The sequence below is a fragment of the Enhydra lutris genome, unplaced genomic scaffold (genome assembly GCF_002288905.1).
Source record: "Enhydra lutris kenyoni isolate GAN:26980312 unplaced genomic scaffold, ASM228890v2 scaffoldscaffold30, whole genome shotgun sequence".
NCBI lineage: Eukaryota > Metazoa > Chordata > Mammalia > Carnivora > Mustelidae > Enhydra > Enhydra lutris.
Window position 1 is genome coordinate 9,254,577 of NW_019154114.1, and position 19,741 is coordinate 9,274,317.

At 51.1% G+C, this 19,741-nt stretch overlaps 1 protein-coding gene across 1 annotated transcript in view; it reads right to left on the reverse strand.

Moving 5' to 3' along the window:
* Positions 1-3,190: 3,190 nt before the first annotated feature.
* The window catches only part of LOC111152990 (calbindin 2), a 28,902-nt gene continuing 12,351 nt past the window's right edge, over positions 3,191-19,741 (reverse strand). Inside the window, exons 3-11 of the mRNA XM_022511782.1 lie at positions 17,640-17,729; positions 14,630-14,710; positions 10,811-10,867; positions 10,147-10,224; positions 9,638-9,693; positions 9,274-9,313; positions 8,842-8,895; positions 8,187-8,258; positions 3,191-3,897 (exon numbers count right to left, since the gene is read on the reverse strand). Of these exons, the coding sequence (XP_022367490.1) occupies positions 3,781-3,897; positions 8,187-8,258; positions 8,842-8,895; positions 9,274-9,313; positions 9,638-9,693; positions 10,147-10,224; positions 10,811-10,867; positions 14,630-14,710; positions 17,640-17,729 (645 nt within the window). The 3' untranslated portion in view covers positions 3,191-3,780. The remainder of the gene's footprint in view (positions 3,898-8,186; positions 8,259-8,841; positions 8,896-9,273; positions 9,314-9,637; positions 9,694-10,146; positions 10,225-10,810; positions 10,868-14,629; positions 14,711-17,639; positions 17,730-19,741) is intronic.

Here is a 19,741-nt window from a genome sequence, read left to right on the forward strand (position 1 = left end):
GTATTGTACTTTGTTGGTCTGTTGCTTGATGGACATTAGACTTGCTTCCAGTCTTTGGCTATTATGAATAATGCTGCTGTGAACACTATGTGCAAGTTTTTATGGGGACAGAGGGCTTCTCATTAGCCCGGTGTCTGTTTACTTTCAACAGTTGGCACTTTTTGACCTGGGTGACCAACGGGTTATTTCTCAGGCGCCCATGATCATATGTTAATCAGGTGTCCAGATCTCATCTGACAACTCTTTAGATGTTTGCCTTCTCAAATAATTTAATAAGTAGAGGGGAAAAGAAAACAGAGGAAAGGGAACTTTTTAGGATATCTTCTACACCTGCAGTGGTCTTTGAGGTGCCCCAGAAGAGCCCTGGAAAATCACAAAGATTTGGGTTTGCTCCTTATTAAAAGAGGGATGCTAGCAATTATTAGGTTGGTTTGAAGTGTTCCTGTCATAAGATTTGCACTAGAGGAGTTGTCAGATCAGAAGACACGTTCCGCCTTCCTGAAGTTAAGCTTATATGGATGAAATGTGAGTGTAAATATTTTAGAAGAATTGTGAGTGAGTGTGAGTGATGGGAAGTCCCTGGAGATTTGTCAGTGCCCTCACTGCCCACATATGTGTGTACCTTCAGGGGAAGCGCCCGTCTAAAATCTTAGGAAATAGTTCTGCACTGTCCTCAGATAGAGACATGTCCTCTCCTCCATTCTGGTGATACTGGTGAGAGTAACAGACAAACCACAGCTACACAGGCTTTGTCATACAGGCGTTCTGGGGCAACACTGTACAGCTTGTTCTGGGACACGCTTCCCCGGGGGCTCTGCTCTAAGCCCCAGGATGCAGTTCGTGTGTCTGAGACAAGGGACAGTCCTACAGCCTCATGAAGAATGACTGTACCAGGTACTTCCAACCATCCTGCCTTGAAAGAATAGACTCAAGGTTGCGGGCTTCTGAGCAGACGTCGCTAGAGCAGCTCTCCGACTAGCCCTGTGGGCCGCATCAGGATTTCCAGAACTCTCTTTGTTCCAGAAGCAAGACGGAGTCCTGAAAGCAGACCGCTAATCCAAGCTCCAGTGGAACAAGAATGGATTACGTAGGACTGCATGAAATGATGTGGGGATTTTATTGTGCTTTTGTGTTTAAACTAATAATGTCTTGTGGCTCTATATTTTTCTGGTTCTGTGGGGAAGACTTTTCTCTTCTTTGGGCTCCCTGTAATCCACACAATTTAGTAGACTCTGCTTTTCGAAACAGAAATAAGGCATTTAAAAACGATACTTGGTTCCCTCTGGTGTGTAATGGTATCTCATCTCGCCAGTGGCTAGCGATGTCAATCTTGTGTTTGTTTTCAAGTAGGCTCCCTGCCCAGGGTGCAGCCCAGCACGGAGCTTGAACTCACAACCCTGAGATCAAGACCTGAGCTGAGATGAAGACTCAGATGCTTAACGGATTGAGCCACTCCGGCGCCCCAGTGATGTCCGTCTTTTTTGTGTTTGCTCGCCGCTCGAAGACACTTTCTGGTGTCTTCCTGCCTCTGCTGGGGGTCAGCGTGGCAGACAGACCTGTGCCCCTAAGGTGTCTGCCAGGTCTGGAGAACTCCCGTCCCCGCAGGAGGGGACAGCGCACCAGGCGGGCACCTTCTCTGAAAGCTGAGTAGGACTTCCCAGATTTGGAACCAGCTGAGTCCCTGAGAGTCCTGGGGCAGCCGGGAACTCCCACCTGGGGGTCGAGGAAGCCTCTGGCTTTTGGACCTGGGCAACCTTGTGTGTCTGCAGTGGACTCATAGGCTCTTGCTGCTGCATTTATCACAGTTATCACAGACTTGGGGCCTTAAAACAGCACACGCTATTATTTTACCGCTCAGAAGTCCAAAATGGGCTGCTGTCAGAGCCTTGAGGGGCTTCTGCAAGCTCTGAGGGAGATCTATTCCTGCTTCGCTGAGTTTCTGGATGCCTCCGGCTTCCACCTGGTATGGCCGAACCTTTCCCACAGTGCCTCCCTTGACCTCTGCCTCTCTCTTTCCCATCTAAGGAACCCTTGGGATTACTTGGGGGGCACTGGGGTGATCTCCCTAAAGTCAGCTGATTAGCAACCTTAATTCCTTCCTGGACCTTAATGCCCCTTTGCCTGGTAAGAGAACATATTGACTACGTCCTGACATCTTTGGGGGCCCCTAATGCAGGACAGTGTTGGGGTACTGGGTGGGGACGCTGGGAGGAATGGGGTGGAGCAGGTATGGGCAGGGGGAGCTTGCCGCCCTCGGGAACTCCCACTCTGGCTGGGGGAGCGCCTGGAACACATACCAGGTCACATGCTCACGGGGCCATGGGGGACAATGCTGCCGGCAGGAACTAGGGGTCATGGGGTGCAGTGGCTGCAATTTAATCAGGGTGGGCCTCACCGAGGAGGTTCTCTGTCTGAAAACAGGATCCATTGCATAGGAATCCTGCAGCATTAAATGTAATGTCAAAATGCATCCTGTAGACCATGAATGATTGCATTAAAAAAAAAATTAGTTATTTCTGTATTCTAGGATCTCAACTCTGTGGATGCCTGGGCCAGGCTGGCCCCCTGCCATGGGGCATCTGAGGAGTGGTGGGGCTCATTACATTGTGAGGAGGAGAGGTTGGCTTTGTGGTGGTCGGAGGAGTCCCCAGCTTGAAGGACATCACCTAGTCCCACTGTTGCCACACCCAGCTGGTGTCCCTCCTAGAGAGAACGTGGGTCCAGTGTGTGTGGGAGCGTGCCCGGGCTCTGCCCCACACTGGCCATGAGAGGCTCTGCCCCACACTGGCCATGAGAGGCGGGGCTCTTCCTTAACCTCTTCGATCTTGAGTTTCCTTTTCTGTGCAGTAGAGGCGGTCACAGCACCTCTCTCCAAGGAGTGGGGGATACTTCAGGTCCACCGTTTAGCATAATACAGAGCACTTCGCTTTCAGGGAAGGGATCGCTGCTCCCATTATCTCAGAGGTGAAGAGACAGACGTGCAGCAAAGAAGGGACAGGTTGGTGAAGAGACAGGCGGGGGATGACGAGGGAAAGCCCAGAGTCCTGGGGTCCTACGCCCCTGCTTTTTGTGGTTACTGCCCAGTTGGGTGGTCCCAATGGCTCCCCCCTCCCCACCCCATAGGACAGGCGCTCTTCTCATCGAGAGCTGCTGCCTGCAGAGAGAAGTTGACCACTTGACTAGAACTGGGTGAGCTTCCACGCAGAACGTTTCCACTTTATTGTCTGTAAACTCTTCTTTGGTAAACAAGGAGACAAGAAACCCACAGAGCAAAGGAGCACGCTTGAGTCCAGAAGACAAAGGGCCAGCACCCTCCACGAACAGGGACTCCGAGAAGACAGCTATGCCATTAGCGAGGTGGTGGGTGGAACTAGGGAGTTTGGGTGGGTGGTGGCACCGGGGAGAGGGGAGTGGGAGGGAAGAGTCCGCTCGGTGGGACAGAGAAGCCTAGATCATACAGCAGAGGAGCTCATGCATCACAGCGAAGAGGGGCAGGGAAGCTCCGCCCATGTCCCCGCCCACCGCCCACTAGGGTGGTGCACTTCCGTGGGCAGAGCAGCCTGCGAGTCGGGTCAGGTCCGGGGAGGTTGGAGAGGGCACCTGGAGGCCTGTCAGCAACCCACCCTCCTCTCCTCTCTTCTCTCTCCTGCTCTGCAGGCTGGTGGGTGCAGGTGGCAGGGGCGGAGGAGGGGTGCTCACGATCTCGGGGGTCCGGGGAGAAGTGGCAGGGCAGCTGGGGCAGGGTTTGGGGGAGGCGGAGAAACAGCCCCCCACCCCGCTTTACATGGGGGGCTCGCTGCAGAGGACGATCTCCAGGTCCTTGCGGTAGAGCTTCCCCGCCTCAGCCAAGGACATGACACTCTTTCTGTAGTTGGTGAGCTGCTGGATATTCATTTCCTAGGAGACACACGGAGAGAGAAAGAGCCCCTCACTGGATGGCTCCAGTGGAGCGTCCTTTCTGCTCATTCACAGACACATCCACCAGAATGCTCCTCTTCTCCCATCCCAGCAAACGTGGGCTTTGGAGTCAGAAAGCCCTGCGTTAAACCCTCTCTTACTGGCTGCCTTGCTTTGGGGAAAGTAGTCAACCTTTCTGAGTCTCAGCTCAGCTGCCTCATCTGTAAAATGGGTACATTAACAGCGTCTGCCTCATTGAGGAGTTAGGATGGTTAGCTGAGGGAATGAACGCAAACGATGGGCAGTGCGGCCCCTGACACACAGCGTGCCCTCCCAAATCGGCTAGTCCCTATCTCTGCATGCCTTGTATCAAGTTCTCGTCTCCCTGGGGCTCTGGTACTCGCTGTGGGTCCTTGTAGGTGAGGAAGAGAACACCAGGGAAGCTCCCTGATCTTGTCCCCCGGCCCCACGGAAAATACTTTCCTAAACCTCCCCCATTTAAACAAGGAATCCTAACTCCTGCCGCCTCCCAGCAACAAAGCTCTCCTGCCTACTTCTTGTTCCCAGGCTTCTGTGGCCATTCAAAGGCCACGAGGACAGGTGAGCCATGGACATAGGGCCACTGTCTCATGTAAAATGGAGGCCAACATTAGAACATCAATACCTAATATGCCTTGGGTCGAATACATGCTTTACAATAACTGATTGGGGTACAGATAACCAACAGGGCTAACATACAGAGGAGCCATCACTTACACTATGTTTTTGTCTCCCTTTCTCCCTCCCCCGCCTCTTCCCTCCTCTTGTCTTGAAAATGTTGGCAGATCTTCCTCCCTCCCTCCTTCCCTTCGTTTCTCCCTCCCTTCCTTTCTCTCTCATTCTTTTCCTTTTTTCACCACCCCTTTCAGGCTGATGGTCTTTATCTCCATTCAGCTAATAAAAAAAAACGGAAGCATAAAAACTATGGTATTTGCTAAAGGACTGGACCAACTCTACAGCCACGATATCCTTGGTCTCCCAAGTCTCAAAGTCTACGTAATTCTTTGTCTGGCTTGCCTGTCCTCAGTCACCTCTTTTTTGAGTGCTCAAAGGTCAGGCCTTTACAGGGTCCCAGGACATCCCCTCATGTTACTGATTCCTGGTTCTGTGCCAGCAGCCACCCCAAAGGCACTTTGCAAGCATCGTTAGCTTTGGGGAGCATCTTCCCTAAAGGTCTGAAGTCCCTGGAAATACCTCCTAGTTTGCTATACTATCCACCATTCAAATTAGGAGCCAAGGAAGGGACCCCATATATCAACACAGAGCTGGAGAACCACCCCGCCCCCCACGCCGATTCAGTGAGAGGGCTATGCTCACTTTCTATATCTAGAAGTTCTGCTTGAAGCTGAGGAAGGCTTTAGTGAGCTGCAGTGGCCCCAGGAGTGGTGAGAAATACTGAGGTTTGGGGCGCCTGGGTGGCTCAGTGGGTTAAAGCCTCTGCCTTCGGCTCAGGTCATGATCTCAGGGTCCTGGGATCCTGATCGGGCTCTCTGCTCAGCAGGGAGCCTGCTTCTCCCTGCCTCTCTCTGCCTGCCTCTCTGCCTGCTTGTGATCGCTGTCAAAAAAATAAAAAAGATCTTTAAAAAAAATACTGAGGTTTGATCGCACCAGCCTGTCCCTCAGGGACCTCAAACATGAATCTGTTCAGAATCCATGTCCGAGACCTCGCTCCATCCAAATGGAATGTGCACCTGCCATGTAGGTTCACAGAACACGGCCCGATCCCCTCCCGGCATAGGTGCTATTTCCAGTCCTATGGTTCTCTCTACTGGTTCCTGCTCTCCCATCACCAGGCACCACATCCTGAGCTTAGGGCAGGTGGAAGACTCCCAGGTAAATGACTGTATCATTGTTCTCCAACCTTCAGAGTTGCTTCCTAACCCTCAACACCTGTTTTTGTTTCTATATCTTGAGTGAACCTGTGTGGCTGTAGGATTTGTATTTTGTGGTAATTAAGAAAGAACCTAGGAGCACCTGGGCTCAGCTGGGTTAAGCGTCTGCCTTTGGCTCAGGTCATGATCCTGGGGTTCTGGGATAGAGCCCAGCGTTGGGTTCTTTTTTTTTTTTTTTTTAATTTTTTTAATTTTTTTATGTGACAGAGAGAGAGATCACAAGTAGGCAGAGAGGCAGGCAGAGAGAGGGGGGGAAGCAGGCTCCTGGCTGAGCAGAGAGCCCGATGTGGGGCTCGATCCCAGGACCCTGAGATCATGACCTGAGCCGAAGGCAGTGGCTTAACCCACTGAGCCACCCAGGCGCCCCCCAGCGTTGGGTTCTTAGCTCAGCAGGGAGTCTGCTTCTCCTTGGCCTTCTCCCTCTGCTCCCTCTCCCCATTATGCTCTCTTTGTCTCTCAAATAAATTAGTCTTAACAAAAAAAAAAAAAAGTTAGGTGAAGAGCAGAAAATTGAGGTCACTCCCAAGATTTAATGCTTGCCTTCAGGGTCGATCAACCTCAGGTGTCGAGCAGGACCACATGGAGAATAATGATGCCTCATTAATACAATTACAGTTGAAGATATTTTCCACTAGGATGCCAACATTCCTTGGACACATAAGGTTGCATAAATAATTTTCTCCTAGAGTTTGGTGCCAGGAAGGAGTCCGCTGAGTTCAAACACCTAGTGAAGACCCCCTTCTTCCTACGAAGCATGTGCTTACTTATGATTTATTTTCTGCCTCTTTCAGAAAGCATTTGTAGGTAACAAAAAAAAAAAACGTAGGATGAAAGAAATGAATCATGATATTCAGGACAAAGGTGAAGCGGCCAGAAAGTAAGCAAGTGGCAGGGGAGACAGATTCAGGCCGCAGTGAATGTTTTCCCCTGAAATTGAGCAGTAAATTCAGCTTGTGCCTGGCAGGCAAGACGGTTAGGCAACGTGAGGAAGTATGGAGTGTTCCTCATCTAATTAAAGAAAACGGCAAAACCATTTGCTTAGAGAAAGGCATCCCAGGAGGTGAAGGAAGGTGGCTGCTAGGACAGCTGTGGGCTCCTGGTCCCCTGCTGCCACCGGCCCTCCAGCCCTGAGAGGAGCCCACCGCCTGCGGGCTATCCTTCAAGCAACACCACCAGGCAAAGTAATAGTTTGATTCCCCGCCTTTTGCCTTTTCTTTGAGGGGAACAAATGCTTCCGTGGCTCCTCTTAGCCTCTTGCCCTCCTCCAGACTCTGCATTTTTTTTTTTTTTCAAGATTTTATCTATTCATTTGAGAGGGAAAGAGCGCACATGCACACACAGGCGGGCGAGGGGCAGAGGGAGAAATATCTTCACCTCCCACTGGCCCCTTCTTTCCCAAATCACTCCCCCCTTTTTTTTTTTTTGTAAATTTAAATTCAATGAACATATATTATTATTGGAAGTTCTCCCAACTCTCTTTGTGGGGAAAGTCTTTTCTGATGGCGGTCGGGTTGCCAGCGTCTTATCATCGCACTACTGTAGAGGGCCAACAGGTGGGGACACACTGAGTGTCTGGGGATGGCTGAACAGATAGAAAGTGCTGGACACAAACCCTGGAATATTACTCGGCCTTAAAAAGAAAGGATGTCGGGGCGCCTGGGTGGCTCAGAGGGTTAAAGCCTCTGCTTTCAGCTCAAGTCATGATCCCAGGGTCCTGGGATCGAGCCCCACATCGGGCTCTCTCCTTGGTGGGGAGCCTGCTTCCTCCTCTCTCTGCCTGCCTCTCTGCCTACTTGTGATCTCTCTCTGTCAAATAAATAAATAAAATCTTAAAAAAAAAAAAGGAAGGATGTCGGCACTGCCACAACATGGGTGAACCTGGAAGGTGTTATGCTCAGTGAGGTAGGTCTGTCACAGAGACAGGACCTGGATGCCACCATTTGTAGGAGGTGCCGGAAGCGGTCAAGTTGTAGCCTGGTGGGGGTCTGGGGGCCTGAGGGTCTGGGGGCTGGGAGAGGGAGGGCTGGAGAGCTCTTGTTTGCTGGGCGTGGAGTTTGGGTTTTGCAAGAGGAAGAGCGTTCTGGACGGGGTGGTGATTACAGTATGGGTGTCCTCAGCACTGCTGAGGGGTGCTCAGAAATGGGGAAGAAGCTTTGCACGAAGGGGGTTTTACTACAATTGAAAGAAACGTCAACGGAGCATCCATCCAGAAACCAAACAACAGCCCCCACACTGCCGTTGCCCAGTTATGGGTGATCAGAGGAGAGCGAACGCACCCCACAGGCCTTTCCCCCTCCCTCAGAAGCCTCTCTCCTGCCCCAGGGTCAGCTCCCTCGGCCTCGAGGCTCCCCGGCTTACCTTCTTGTTCTTCTCATACAGGTCCTTCAGCAGGGCGTCCAGCTCATTCTCGTCGATGTAGCCGCTCCCGTCCTGGCGGTGGGGAGCAGGGGCACACAGAACTCGAGAATCAGGCCCCGCCACCCTTGACCTGGCCTCCCGATTTCCCCAGCTCCTCCCAGGGAGCCTGCAGAGTCTGACCTTCCCTCTGCTCCGTGCAGAAGGCGTTCACACCCTGCGGTGTCAAAATAACACCGAACTGCTGACTTCCCCAGCCAAGGCAGGGACGGGACACTCCAGGGCAAATGTGTGTCCCGGTGTTTTGCATTTGCATTGAAAATACAGATGAGGTTCCAGAAGCATTTAGCTAACTCCCTAAGATGTCAGGATGAACACAGGGGCTATTTAAAGCTTACCCTCCAGGCTTTGGTTATAAGGGAGACTACTGGAGTCACACAGGTGAAGCAGCAAAGGAAGGGGTGACGGCGGTGAGGGGGTCCTCTCCCTTCCAACTGCCTAGCAAAACAGTTGGCTCCGATGTGAAATTATGAGCCGGAAACAAGGGAGCAATACTGAGCCCCTCCTTCCCCCGAAAGGACAAAGAGGAGCCAGTGGCTGGGGGCTCCCCCGCTGGCGGGCCCCCTGCTTTTCCCTCCGACGCTGCTCTCCCTCTTACCTTGTCGTAAAATGTGAAGATCGCGTTGAACTCCTCTGAGGTCAGCTTCATGCCCTGTAAGGCCCGAGGTATTAAAGAGAGAAGCAAAAGCCTGGGAGAGTGTGGGTGCATGCACGTGCGTGTGTGCATGCTAGTGTGTGTATGCAAATTAGCGCACCGCTTGTGTGTGCACGAGTGGGCGCGTATGTCCGTGTGCACATGCATGCACATGTGTGAGCGAGTGTGTTTGTGTGCTTGTGGGAGCGTGTGTACATGGATGCGTGCATGGGTGCATGTGTGTACAAGTGAGCAGGCACAGGGCTGCGTGTGTGCGTGTGTGTCTGCACGTGCGTGTGCGCACGTGTGTGCTGGAGGGCCAACAGGAGGGTGGCAGCATGAAGTGTGTGGGGTTGAGGGAAGGGAGGAAGCGAAGAAAAGCAGAGGCTCTTTTACCTGAAATTTAAGCAGGAAGTTTTCCTGTACAGGCAAGAGTCTGGAAAGGAAGTGTTAGAGCAGAGCTTAGGAGACAGGGCAGAGGCTGGAACAACGGGACGGAGGGGATGTGGAAGCCACGCCTGTGGTTCTGGAAACCGTCTCTGAGCACGGAGGAATTAGTGGCAAGGTCTGCATGGAGGGAGGCGGATGCACTGAGGTGCTGGGACTCTCTCTAGCTTGCTCTTGAGCTTCATGACACCCGACCTGTCACTTCTTACAGCCCTCCCCCCACCCCGACTGGTCTTCGAGCCAGGGAGGGTGGCACAGAACCGTCGGCAGAGGTCCTGGGAGAAGTGACCCTGGGGTGGGCTCGGGCACTTACCGGGACATCTCCGAGAGGCCCAGCTTGCCATCCCCGTTCAAGTCGAACATCCGTAGCTGTTGGGGACAGACAGAGGTGCCTGGGTGATTTGCTTTGACCTCTCATGGGGGACCTTGACCCGCCATCCCCTTGCATAAGAGAGGAAGGGAGAGGGGTGGGTGTGCTCTGCCCCCTCTGAGGTCACCCGGAGGCCAGAGACCAGCAGGGTCTAAATGGGTCCCTGGTCCTCTCTCCTCTTCTTTGGGGGAGGGCGTCAGGAGCTGGGCTGGCCAGCAGCAAAGGCCCACCCTCTCCCAGAGCTGGGGAGGTTGTCATGGAAACAGATGCTCCCGTCTCCTCCTAGCTCAGTGAGGATCTCAGACAGAGGGTGCGTGAGGCCAGGGACCAGCATCCCTTTTGCCACTGGGAGTCACTTCACCAAGGCCTGAAGACAGCCAGCACAGAACCCTGGAAACCCAGAATCCCGCTGGCGTGGGGCGGGCCCCAGTCCCGTGCCTCTGCCCACTCACTATGGTTTGGGTGTATTCCTGCAGCTTGGGTTCATCATATGGCCGGTTCGCCTTCTTCAGCAGGTCAGACAGAAATCCCTAGAACACAAAAGGTCTCTTGAGAGCTCCTGACGCAGTCAGCCCCTCCTTCATTACTTGCTCCTTCAGTCAGTCAACACTGTTTTCTGAGGTCTCCCATTTGTATGGCTTACATCCCTCCTGATTCCCTAATCCCTAATGCTTGTGGGATGATCATGAAGGCCTGGATGCAACTTCAGCCCCCAGGAGAGGCTGCAGAGACTGGCTCTGGCACCTTAGAGAGCCCAGGACCCAGGGCTAAGCATCGGCCTGGGCACCACTGGTTGCAGAGGGATGGTGGTGGGGTAGACTCACAGGTGGGAGACAGATCTGCAGGAATTGTCTTGAAGGTGCCTGTCCCGGGCACTGATGTGCAAAGGAGTAGAGTCTGGTCAAGCTCCCTGGCCCCGTGGCTCCCTGTAACTCATTCACGTGGCTGTCCAGAACACGTCCACCGATTTGGAGTCGGGCTTAATTCCTGAGCATTCCATAAACCCATGTTCCTCACTCAACATATCCTCCCTCCCTGGGTTCCTTAAACCTACCACCACTCTGGCCTCAGTCCTATTCTCTGTGCCTTCCGTACCCTCCCCAAGGCCCATCCTACCTTGAGCTCGTTGGCTTCAATGTAGCCACTTCTGTCCGTGTCATACTTCCGCCAAGCCTGCAATGGGAACAACAACCTATTTGCAAGGACCCGTCAATACCTCTAAGCCTCCTTCCAATTCCCTTTAATGGACCAGGTTGGGTCTTGATGTTCAAGAATATTACCGGGGGATGGGGATGTGGAGATGGTCTAGCCCAGTACCTTCCGTGTCACAGATGAAGAAATGGGGAAAGTGTCTTGGCCAAGGTCACACAGAGAAGGAAAAAAAAAAAAAATCCCTGGGACGATATCTACCTACTCTTAACTGGCCTGGGTCTCTTTTTGGATCATTTTGTAACTACGGTTATGGTTTTCTTTTCTTTTTTTGGACAGGGTTATGGTTTTCTAAGGTGCTAACCAAGCAACTTCTAGCACTAGGATCTGGTGGATCCAATTTTTGCTGTGGGTATACAGCATGTTCTTTTACTGCTCTGGAAGCTTCTGATTGTCTGGGTGGGGCCTGGGCCAAGGGTAAGAATCTTCTGGAAGGGTCAGAAGGGTCCCTCCTCCATCCCTTCATCATGGTGCACATGGCATCCACAGCTAAAGGGGAACAGAAGTGGTAGTGCTGTCAGCTCATTTAGACTGTCCCAAGGCTACTCCCTACCTGTGTGATAAAAAGCATTTCTTTCTCTGTTTTTTAAGGAAACCACCCCTCTCCCTGATCAATCCAGAGGGCCCCACTTCCCCAAATCTTTGATCTAAGTTGGTGCCTGAATATATTTTTTCTATTTTCTTTCAAGGTTTCTTCCCTTGACTTTTTCTCTCTTCTCCCTCACCTCCAAAGTGCACACCAAACACAGGTGACACCAGGTTTACTAAGAATCACAGGTACTAATTATTTTGCCAAATTTGGATCCCCTGCATCCCCTCCCTTCTCTATGTCATGCCTCCCTTTTATTGTCTGGATGGTGAGTTTGCAGATAACCCAGGACCTTTCTTCCATACCAGCAAACAAGGCTGTGTAATTCTCATGGGAGAGTGGTGGACTCAGAGAATTTGGTAGTTTTTTTTTTTTTTTTTTTAACCTGATTGCTTAAAAAGTTATGAGACATGAGCAAATCCCAGCAAAAATGTAAACTTATGCCACGGACAACTTGGATAGATGGTATTTGATCAGGGAATTGTCTTTTCTCTGCTTTGGTTCCATTCAAGTATTCCTTCCTGTGCCCAGAAAGCCTGCCCTTGAGAAAGAACCAGTAAGAGCAGGTTTATAAATACGACGTCACCAACCACCTGCATGTACCCAGTGCCTTAGAGTTTAGCTCATCTGAGTCTTGACTGAGAAAATAGGCAGATAGCCCCTAAAAGTTGGGGCTAAAGTTGCCTAAAAGGAGGGTAACCTGGGGGTGCCTGGGTGGCTCAGTCTGTTGAGCACCTGCTCAAGCCCCACATCAGGCTCCTTGCTCAGCAGGAAGCCTACTTCTCCCTCTTCCTCTGCCCCTCCCCCTGCCCTCTCTCTCTCTCTCTGACAAATGAATAAAATCTTGGAAAAAAAAAAAGGAGGGTAACCTGAAGGCACCCCAGTCCTCACTCAGAGCAAAGCATCGCTTTGCTTTTTGCTTTTTTTTTTTAACCGGGGTTGAGGGGCGGAGATCCTCAGCGGCTCTGACCTCCCTCCCCCCTGGCCCCGCCTCCTCCCCAGGCTCTCCCCGTTCACTTCTCTTCCCTCCAGTGCTTTGTGCTCGTCCATCAGTGGGTCATTCTCTTCCCATTCAAGGAAAAGAGTTCAAGGGACCTGGGCTTTGTGAAATCTCAAAGAAACCCTGAGGCGTCACTAAAATTAGAAATTACAATGTTGTGCTTAGCAGTGGGACGGAGCTCTCTGCCCTCGCTAGCCTTTCAGGGCGGCACAGGGACCAATTCCTGTTTCCAGCTGATGAAAATGGAACAAGCGGCCAAGCCCAGGGGGGTGGCGCTGCGGGATGGTGGGGTCCCCGGGAAACTCGGTTGAGGGGGGTTGTCTCAGCTATACCGTGGATTAAAGGATGAAAGCAGATAAGAATATGGAATCATATAAACGACACAGAGAGGAACCACTAATGACTTTGAGAGAGGGGGACACAGCGAGAGAAAGGTCTTTTTTGCTTCTCTTTAAGTATTTTCAGCTCCCCTCACCCCCGCAAACTATTCATCATCCCCATTTTCCAGATCAGAGGTGGAAGAGACACCAATTTTGGGCTGCCTCCCTCCCCATCAGGGAAGGAACCATCAGGCATAAGGCTCCCTTTTCTACAGACAGAAAAATGGACTCTCACAAAAGCAGCGCTCTGGCAAGGAGATGCAGACTTTCCCCCCCCCCCCCACCCCCCCCCAGAAGACAGGCAAGAGAAGGACTAAGAACAGAATCCAGAATGTCAATGACTAGCTTACGGAATCTGGCCATCTTGAAAAGCCTGGAGAAAATCCTTTAAGGCACCATAAAATTAAATCCATATCTGAGGCTTAGGCAAGCTGCCACTTAAAAAATGACTTTTCTGCCCTGAGAATTGGTTCTTTCTAACCAATTTTCTACCCATGTGGGGAACTCCATGCCGTGTGGGTTTCTGGGCTAACTCTCCATTAGTTTTAGGCAGTAAATCACGGAGAGGGGATTACCGGTGTCTGGACATGGATTTAACACGAGGAATGGCAACTCAAGTCAAGTTGAAGGCTAGTCATTCTCCTAGCAGGCAGTGTGTATGGGGTATCGGTTAAGTTTCCCTCTGGGGGACACATATCCTGAACAGCTAGGGTGCAGAGTCCAGAAAAATACCAAGAAATAATCAGCAGTTTGCCAGGTATCAGGATTAGTCATGTATTTGGTTGAATTATATGGAATTTCCAATTTTTATAAATCAAAAATGGTCAAATATCAGCAATTTCACATGGCTGCATCTATCGGTTCAATATTACTAAAAAAAAAATTGAGTTTCGGTGGTCTTCTTCACTTGAGGATTTCAAAGAGTTTCTTTTGCAAAGATCTCTTTTGGGGGGGGGGCACTGATGTGTAGACCACAGTCAAGAATCAGAACTGGAAGGGGCGCCTGGGTGGCTCAGTGGGTTATGGCCTCTGCCTGCGGCTCAGGTCATGATCTCAGGGTCCTGGGATTGAATCCCGTATCAGGCTCTCTGCTCAGCAGGAAGCCTGCTTCCCCCTCTCTCTCTGCCTGCCTCTCTGCCTACTTGTGATCCCTGTCTGTCAAATAAATAAATATAATCTTAAAAAAAAAAAAAGAATCAGAACTGGAAGATGCTGCAAACTGAAATTCCGCCCCTCCCCAGGCTTTTCCAGCTTTGGGATGGCCCAGAAATCCATGGTCCCCACTCATGCTCCTTGGAACCCTGACCTCAAGGGACACCAGTGTTATTGAGAACACAGTGCGTGAGCTCTGGAAGCCAAAGGACGTGAAACAGGTCTCTTCACTGCAGTATTTCTGAGATACGGCAAGATGCAAATGTCTATGGACCAGTTCCCAAAGGGGAGATAAGCGTGTACCTGGCATTTCCCACATGTACTTCCCCATACTTACTTCTCACCGTATTCTGCACGCTTTGATGTGCGCATATCATATGCGGATCTTGCTGAAAGGTAGATTCTGAGTCAGTGGGTCAGGGACTCTGCGTTTCTCACACGCACTCAGGTAATGGTGATGCAGACGGCGCTGGTCCAGGGACCACACTCTGAGTCATGGAGCTCTAAGGGGTTTAGCATCGCCCCCCCCAGGGGGGGGGACCACTCCCAGGCACTGGGGTGGGCCTGGCCCTGAGCATGGGAGAAAGGCAGTGCCTTGGCCTCACCTCCATAAACTCCGTGCTGGAGCCCACGTGCTGCCGAAAGCACAAAAGGAAGTTCTCTTCCGTCGGCAGGATCTGTGCCAGCTGCGGGGGGCCGGGGAGCAACACAGAGACACAGAGACATTACTGGAGGGCCCCGCCAGGGAGCAGAGCCCACTTTGCCAGAAGGTGGTGAATGGCCAGTGGCAAGGCAGTGTGGGACCCACATTTTGCTCTTCTTCCTGAGAACAGCCCCTTAAAAGGGAAGAAGGATGTTCTGAGGAGTGCATCCCCCCCCCACAGCTAGAGGGACAGATAGTGGAGCCCCTTTAAAAATGCAAGTGTCCGGTCTCCCAAAGAATACTTAATAGATGATTCCAGTGATATAAAATTCTAAAGAAGGCAAACGAATCTGAGATGAGGGGTGGCCTGGGATTTTTTTAAAAAAATATTTTACCAAAATTTATTATTTTTTTTAAATTAAAAAAAAATTTTATAAACATATAATGTATTATTAGCCACAGGGGTATAGGTCTGTGAATCGCCAGGTTTACACACTTCACAGCACTCACCATAGCATATACCCTCCCTAATGTCCATAACCCCACCGCCCTCTCCCTACCCCTCTCCCCCGGTCACCCTCAGTTTGTTTTGTGACAGTAAGAGTCTTATGGTTTGTCTCCCTCCGGATCCTATCTTGTTTCATTTATTCTTTTCCTACCCCCCCAAACCCCCCACATTGCATCTCCACTTCCTCATATCAGGGAGATCATATGATAGTTGTTTTCCTCTGATTGACTTATTTCGCTAAGCATAATACCCTCTAGTTCCATCCCCGTGGTTGCAAATTGGCCTGGGATTTTTAAGGGCAATAGAAATGCTCCATCTTGATCGTGGTGGTAATTATATGGCTGTGCACAACGTCTAAGCTCCCAGAACTTGGCTCTCCCAATCAGTGCAGCTTATTGTATATAAATTATACCTCAACAAATCTGATTTTCAGAAAATGCAAAAATACCCTTGTTCAGCCCCCCTTATTTTGCTCCCAGCTTCTTTGGGTCACAGGCAAATCCTGATTGGTCTGAGTCAGGTAAATGGGCTAATTTCCTTGCCAGGGATTGGCTTATGAGCAGGCATGTGACCCAGTTCTGGCCAATGGGATGTGAGGGGAGGACTGCTAAAAGTACTCCAGCCAAAGCTTTCCTTACTCCCAGGAGGAGCCAAATGAGACGGATCCTTTCTGCATCCCGACGTGGGTGCTTGCAGATGGGATGGTTAAAGCAGCAGGCCAGCCTGAAGATGAAGGTGTTTTGGGGGGCAGAGAAGTGCAGAGAAGCAGAGCTGGGGACCTGGCCTCCTTCATCTAGAGCCATGCCTTCTCGTGGCGCTTGTCTCACTAGAAGCCTCTCATGGTTTAAGCCAGGAGTAGGTAAACAATGGCCCGTGAGCCAAATCTGGCCCAATGCCTGTTTCTATAAATGAACTTGTCTTGGAACATGGCCATGCCCATTCATTTACATGCTGTCTATGGCTTCTTTTCTGCCACAGTGGCAGAGTTGGAAGAATTGTGACAGAAACTATGTGGTCTAAAAATCCTAAAACATGTACCATAATCTGGATCTTTCCAGAAGAAAGTCTGGTGACCCACGGTTTAAGCCCATTTGAGTCAGGATTTTCTGAGACTTGCAGCTTAGACATCTATGCTCTTGGTGCCCTTCCCAGACCCCCCTTAGCTAGGCTGGTGGGCCATCCCTCATGCCGTGAAGGACACCTGCTAATGGCTCAGAGCTGCTCCCTGCATCAGAGCTGCCCTCCAACAAACCACCATTGCCTCAGGCGCCCACCTCCACTTCCCCGACCTGGAGGGGGCAGCCTGTATCCAACGACTGACTGAACTGAGGGTACGAAGGACCACCCCATCCCTTGCCCAGGATGAGACCACCTCTGGTGCAATCCTCATTCCAGAGCTCCCTGTGAGATCAGGTCAAGACCCAGCTCCATCTGACACCATGTCCTTCCTTAGCTCCTTCCTCTGCCTTTTCCTGCTGCGTTCTTCCCTTCTTTCAAGAGTTCTCTCTCAATAAATCCCATCCACTTGAGTCCTTTCTCAGTCTCTGCTTCTGGGGCACTGACCTAAGGCAGCATCCCACCCAATCCACCCTGGGAGGAGCTATGCCCTCATTCCTGTGCTGCCGTCATTATTCCTGAGCCTTAGGCCACACATCACAAACTGATGTACGTAGGAATGTATGTGTGTATATGTGTGGATACGTAAGTTGTTTAATTAGACAAGGAAGCCATTAAACTGAGGTGACCTTAATGCCTTAGTAGACTATGTGAGCAGACCCAAATGGAAACCAGTCACAACAGCTCAGGAGGGGTTCCCAAATAATGCAACCACTTAAGCGATAGCCAATCAAACACCTTCCTTGCTCTGCTCCCACCTCTGCTCTATAAGATTCTTTCCCTAGCTACTGTTGGGGGGGGTTGTTCCTGATCACTCGTGGTTTGGCATTGCCCCATTTGAATCAATTTTTGCTCAAATACACTCTTAAAATTTTTAATATGCCTCAATTTGTTTTAGCAATACGTATTTATGCAAATGTAGGTGTGTATATATAATATATAAATGATATGTGTTATATATGTAAATTATGTGTTTACAAATTAATTAAGTAATTAAAACTATTGCCTTGGGATGCCTTTTGGTGGGGCATGAACTCTCTTGTTCTCCAACGGTCCTGCTCCTTCCTCTCTCAAGCTGGGCTCCTCACCCATTCAGAGTAGCTGCTGGGACCGTGAGAGCACGTAAGGTCTCCCTCCCTGTCTTAGGCCACTGTTTGTTGCTTCTTTCCTTGTGAGGCTCAGAAAAAGTCCTGCCTGTTCTCGTTGATCAGCCTAAGTGCTGGAGGTTGGGTGGGGGCTTCGAGACCCCCCCCCCTTTTAGAGGCCTAGAAGGACACTTGTGCTTGGCAGAATGGAGGTGACAGGAACCCCTCTCCCCCATAGCTCTTAGCCAGGATGTAGGACTCACCTCTGCCATCTCGATTTTGCCGTCAGAGTTCTTGTCATACTTCTGCATGAACTCCTTCATCTTCTCCCCAAAGTTGTCACTCTTTGACATCTGGGGAAAAACAGAGGCCAGGCCCCACGGGAACCACAGATGTCTCACCTGCTTGGTGTGGCAGTGGCACGGAGCGTTCTATGCCCCAGATCTGCAGGCCCAGAACCGGGCCGGGCCGACGCTCTGACTGGTCAGGGCCCCACTCATCTCCTTCCCAAGATCCCTCCAAGTCCAAGTGATCTCTCCTCTGAGGCTTGGTCACATGGGGACATACACCCCCATCCCATGTAATTCATGCAATCAAACATGCCCCTCTGCCTTTGAGACGGGATTAAACCACAGCTTTGTCAGAAGGGTGAGGACTTATTCCCATCACTCAGATGCGAGAACTGAGGCCCCAACATTTTATCAAGGCAGCTTCTCATACAAGCCAACTTATTCCAGGAGGAAACCAGCACTACCTCAGAGCAAGGTAAATCATGCATTTTCTTCTCTCAGGTCTAAAGGGAATTTACTGTATTTTTCACTCTGATTTTAAGCCAGGAGGAAGGTGAGGAGAAGGTCTTCATATAGCTGAGGGGTAATTTCAATCATCTGTGCGATTATTGTGACTACTCCAAAGGCAGAGAACTTCAAAAGCTCCTTTGGCCCATCACTGCCCACTGTAAATCTAAGGTTCTCTGAAATTCTCTAATCTTAGCCTGTTTGGGGGTGCTGCTGAATAGTTCCGTGTGTGAACACGTTCTTCCTTAACCCTCACTGATGGGCAGTCTGCTTGTACAGCTGATGGCGCCTCTTGCCTTCTCTGATGACTTCCGGGGTGCTTGGACGCTTCCTCAGATCGGGCCCTGGAGAATTCTACCAGTTCTTCAGATTAGAGTCTGTTCTTTCTACCTGGGAAGTGGTTTCAGTTTGCCAGGATTTATTCATCAGCATTTCCTGCCTTATATGTTCAAGTGTGCATGGAATGCTCCTAGGCCTGGATCCCAGATGGGGTGAGCTGATTTAGTTTTCACAGCAGCCCCGGTGGGGTGAGTCGTCTGTCCATTCTACACACCGGTGCAGGCTGGGGTGCCATGTCTTCTCCCGAGGTCACCAGCCGGTGTAGCTAGAATTGGAACTTGTGGCTCCTGCTTCCAAGGCTACTATCCCTTCTGCCCAGCTGCTCTGAACACCAGTCACGGAGGCGGTCAGCTGAGATGTTGTTGACAGACTTGAGAATCACCCCTGAAGCCATCTGAGGAGGGGAGTGACTAAGATTTCAGACTAGAAGCACTGATCCCAGAATCAGTTTTGATGCCTGGGATTTCTGGGATGCAGGCTTCATTATCCCAGTAATGAGGGGTGATGGGGGAACAGGTGATAAACAAACCCATGAATCAAGGCCGTCGCCGAAGCCCATGGCTGGCCCTCCTTCTCGCTGGGGCGCTCTGCCGGGCTCTGGACCAGGAGCTCACTGGTGGATTTGCTGCTCGTCTCCCAGACTGCCCCACGGAGACTTGCTAAGAGGCAGGGGATCGGCCAACAGACACGTAGCAGGAGAGAGTGGGGAGACCCCCAAGGGACCAGCGGGAGCTGGGGGGAGGTGATGAGTCTGACTGTGTATATCTGAGAACCAGACGCGGGGATCGCAATAAACTAGGTCCAATTACCTCAGCTTTTCGGTATTTCAGACAGTCCTCCCAAGGCTTTCGTGAATTTAATAGTGTAAGCTTGTGACTACAGGCCCCACAGTGACCCTGCTGTGAAGGGGTGGGACGTGATTTGGAGTCGCTTCAGGCAGGCTAAGAAAGGCAGACTGATACCACCACGAATGAGGCCAGGCCGTTCTCTCGGGTTCAGATGCTGGTCTGGAGCAGCCAAGTTTCCCTCTAGGTCCTTGCTGAGGATTCCAGACTCTGTTGGTCTAGAACAGTGCTTCTCGGGTGGGGATTATTCTGTGCCCCCCAGAGGGGACCTTTGGTAATTTCTCGAGACATTTTTGATTGCTACAACTGGAAGAGGATGCTGCTGGCATCTCACGGGGAGAGCCAGTGACGATGCTATATACCCTACAATCACAGGACAGGCCC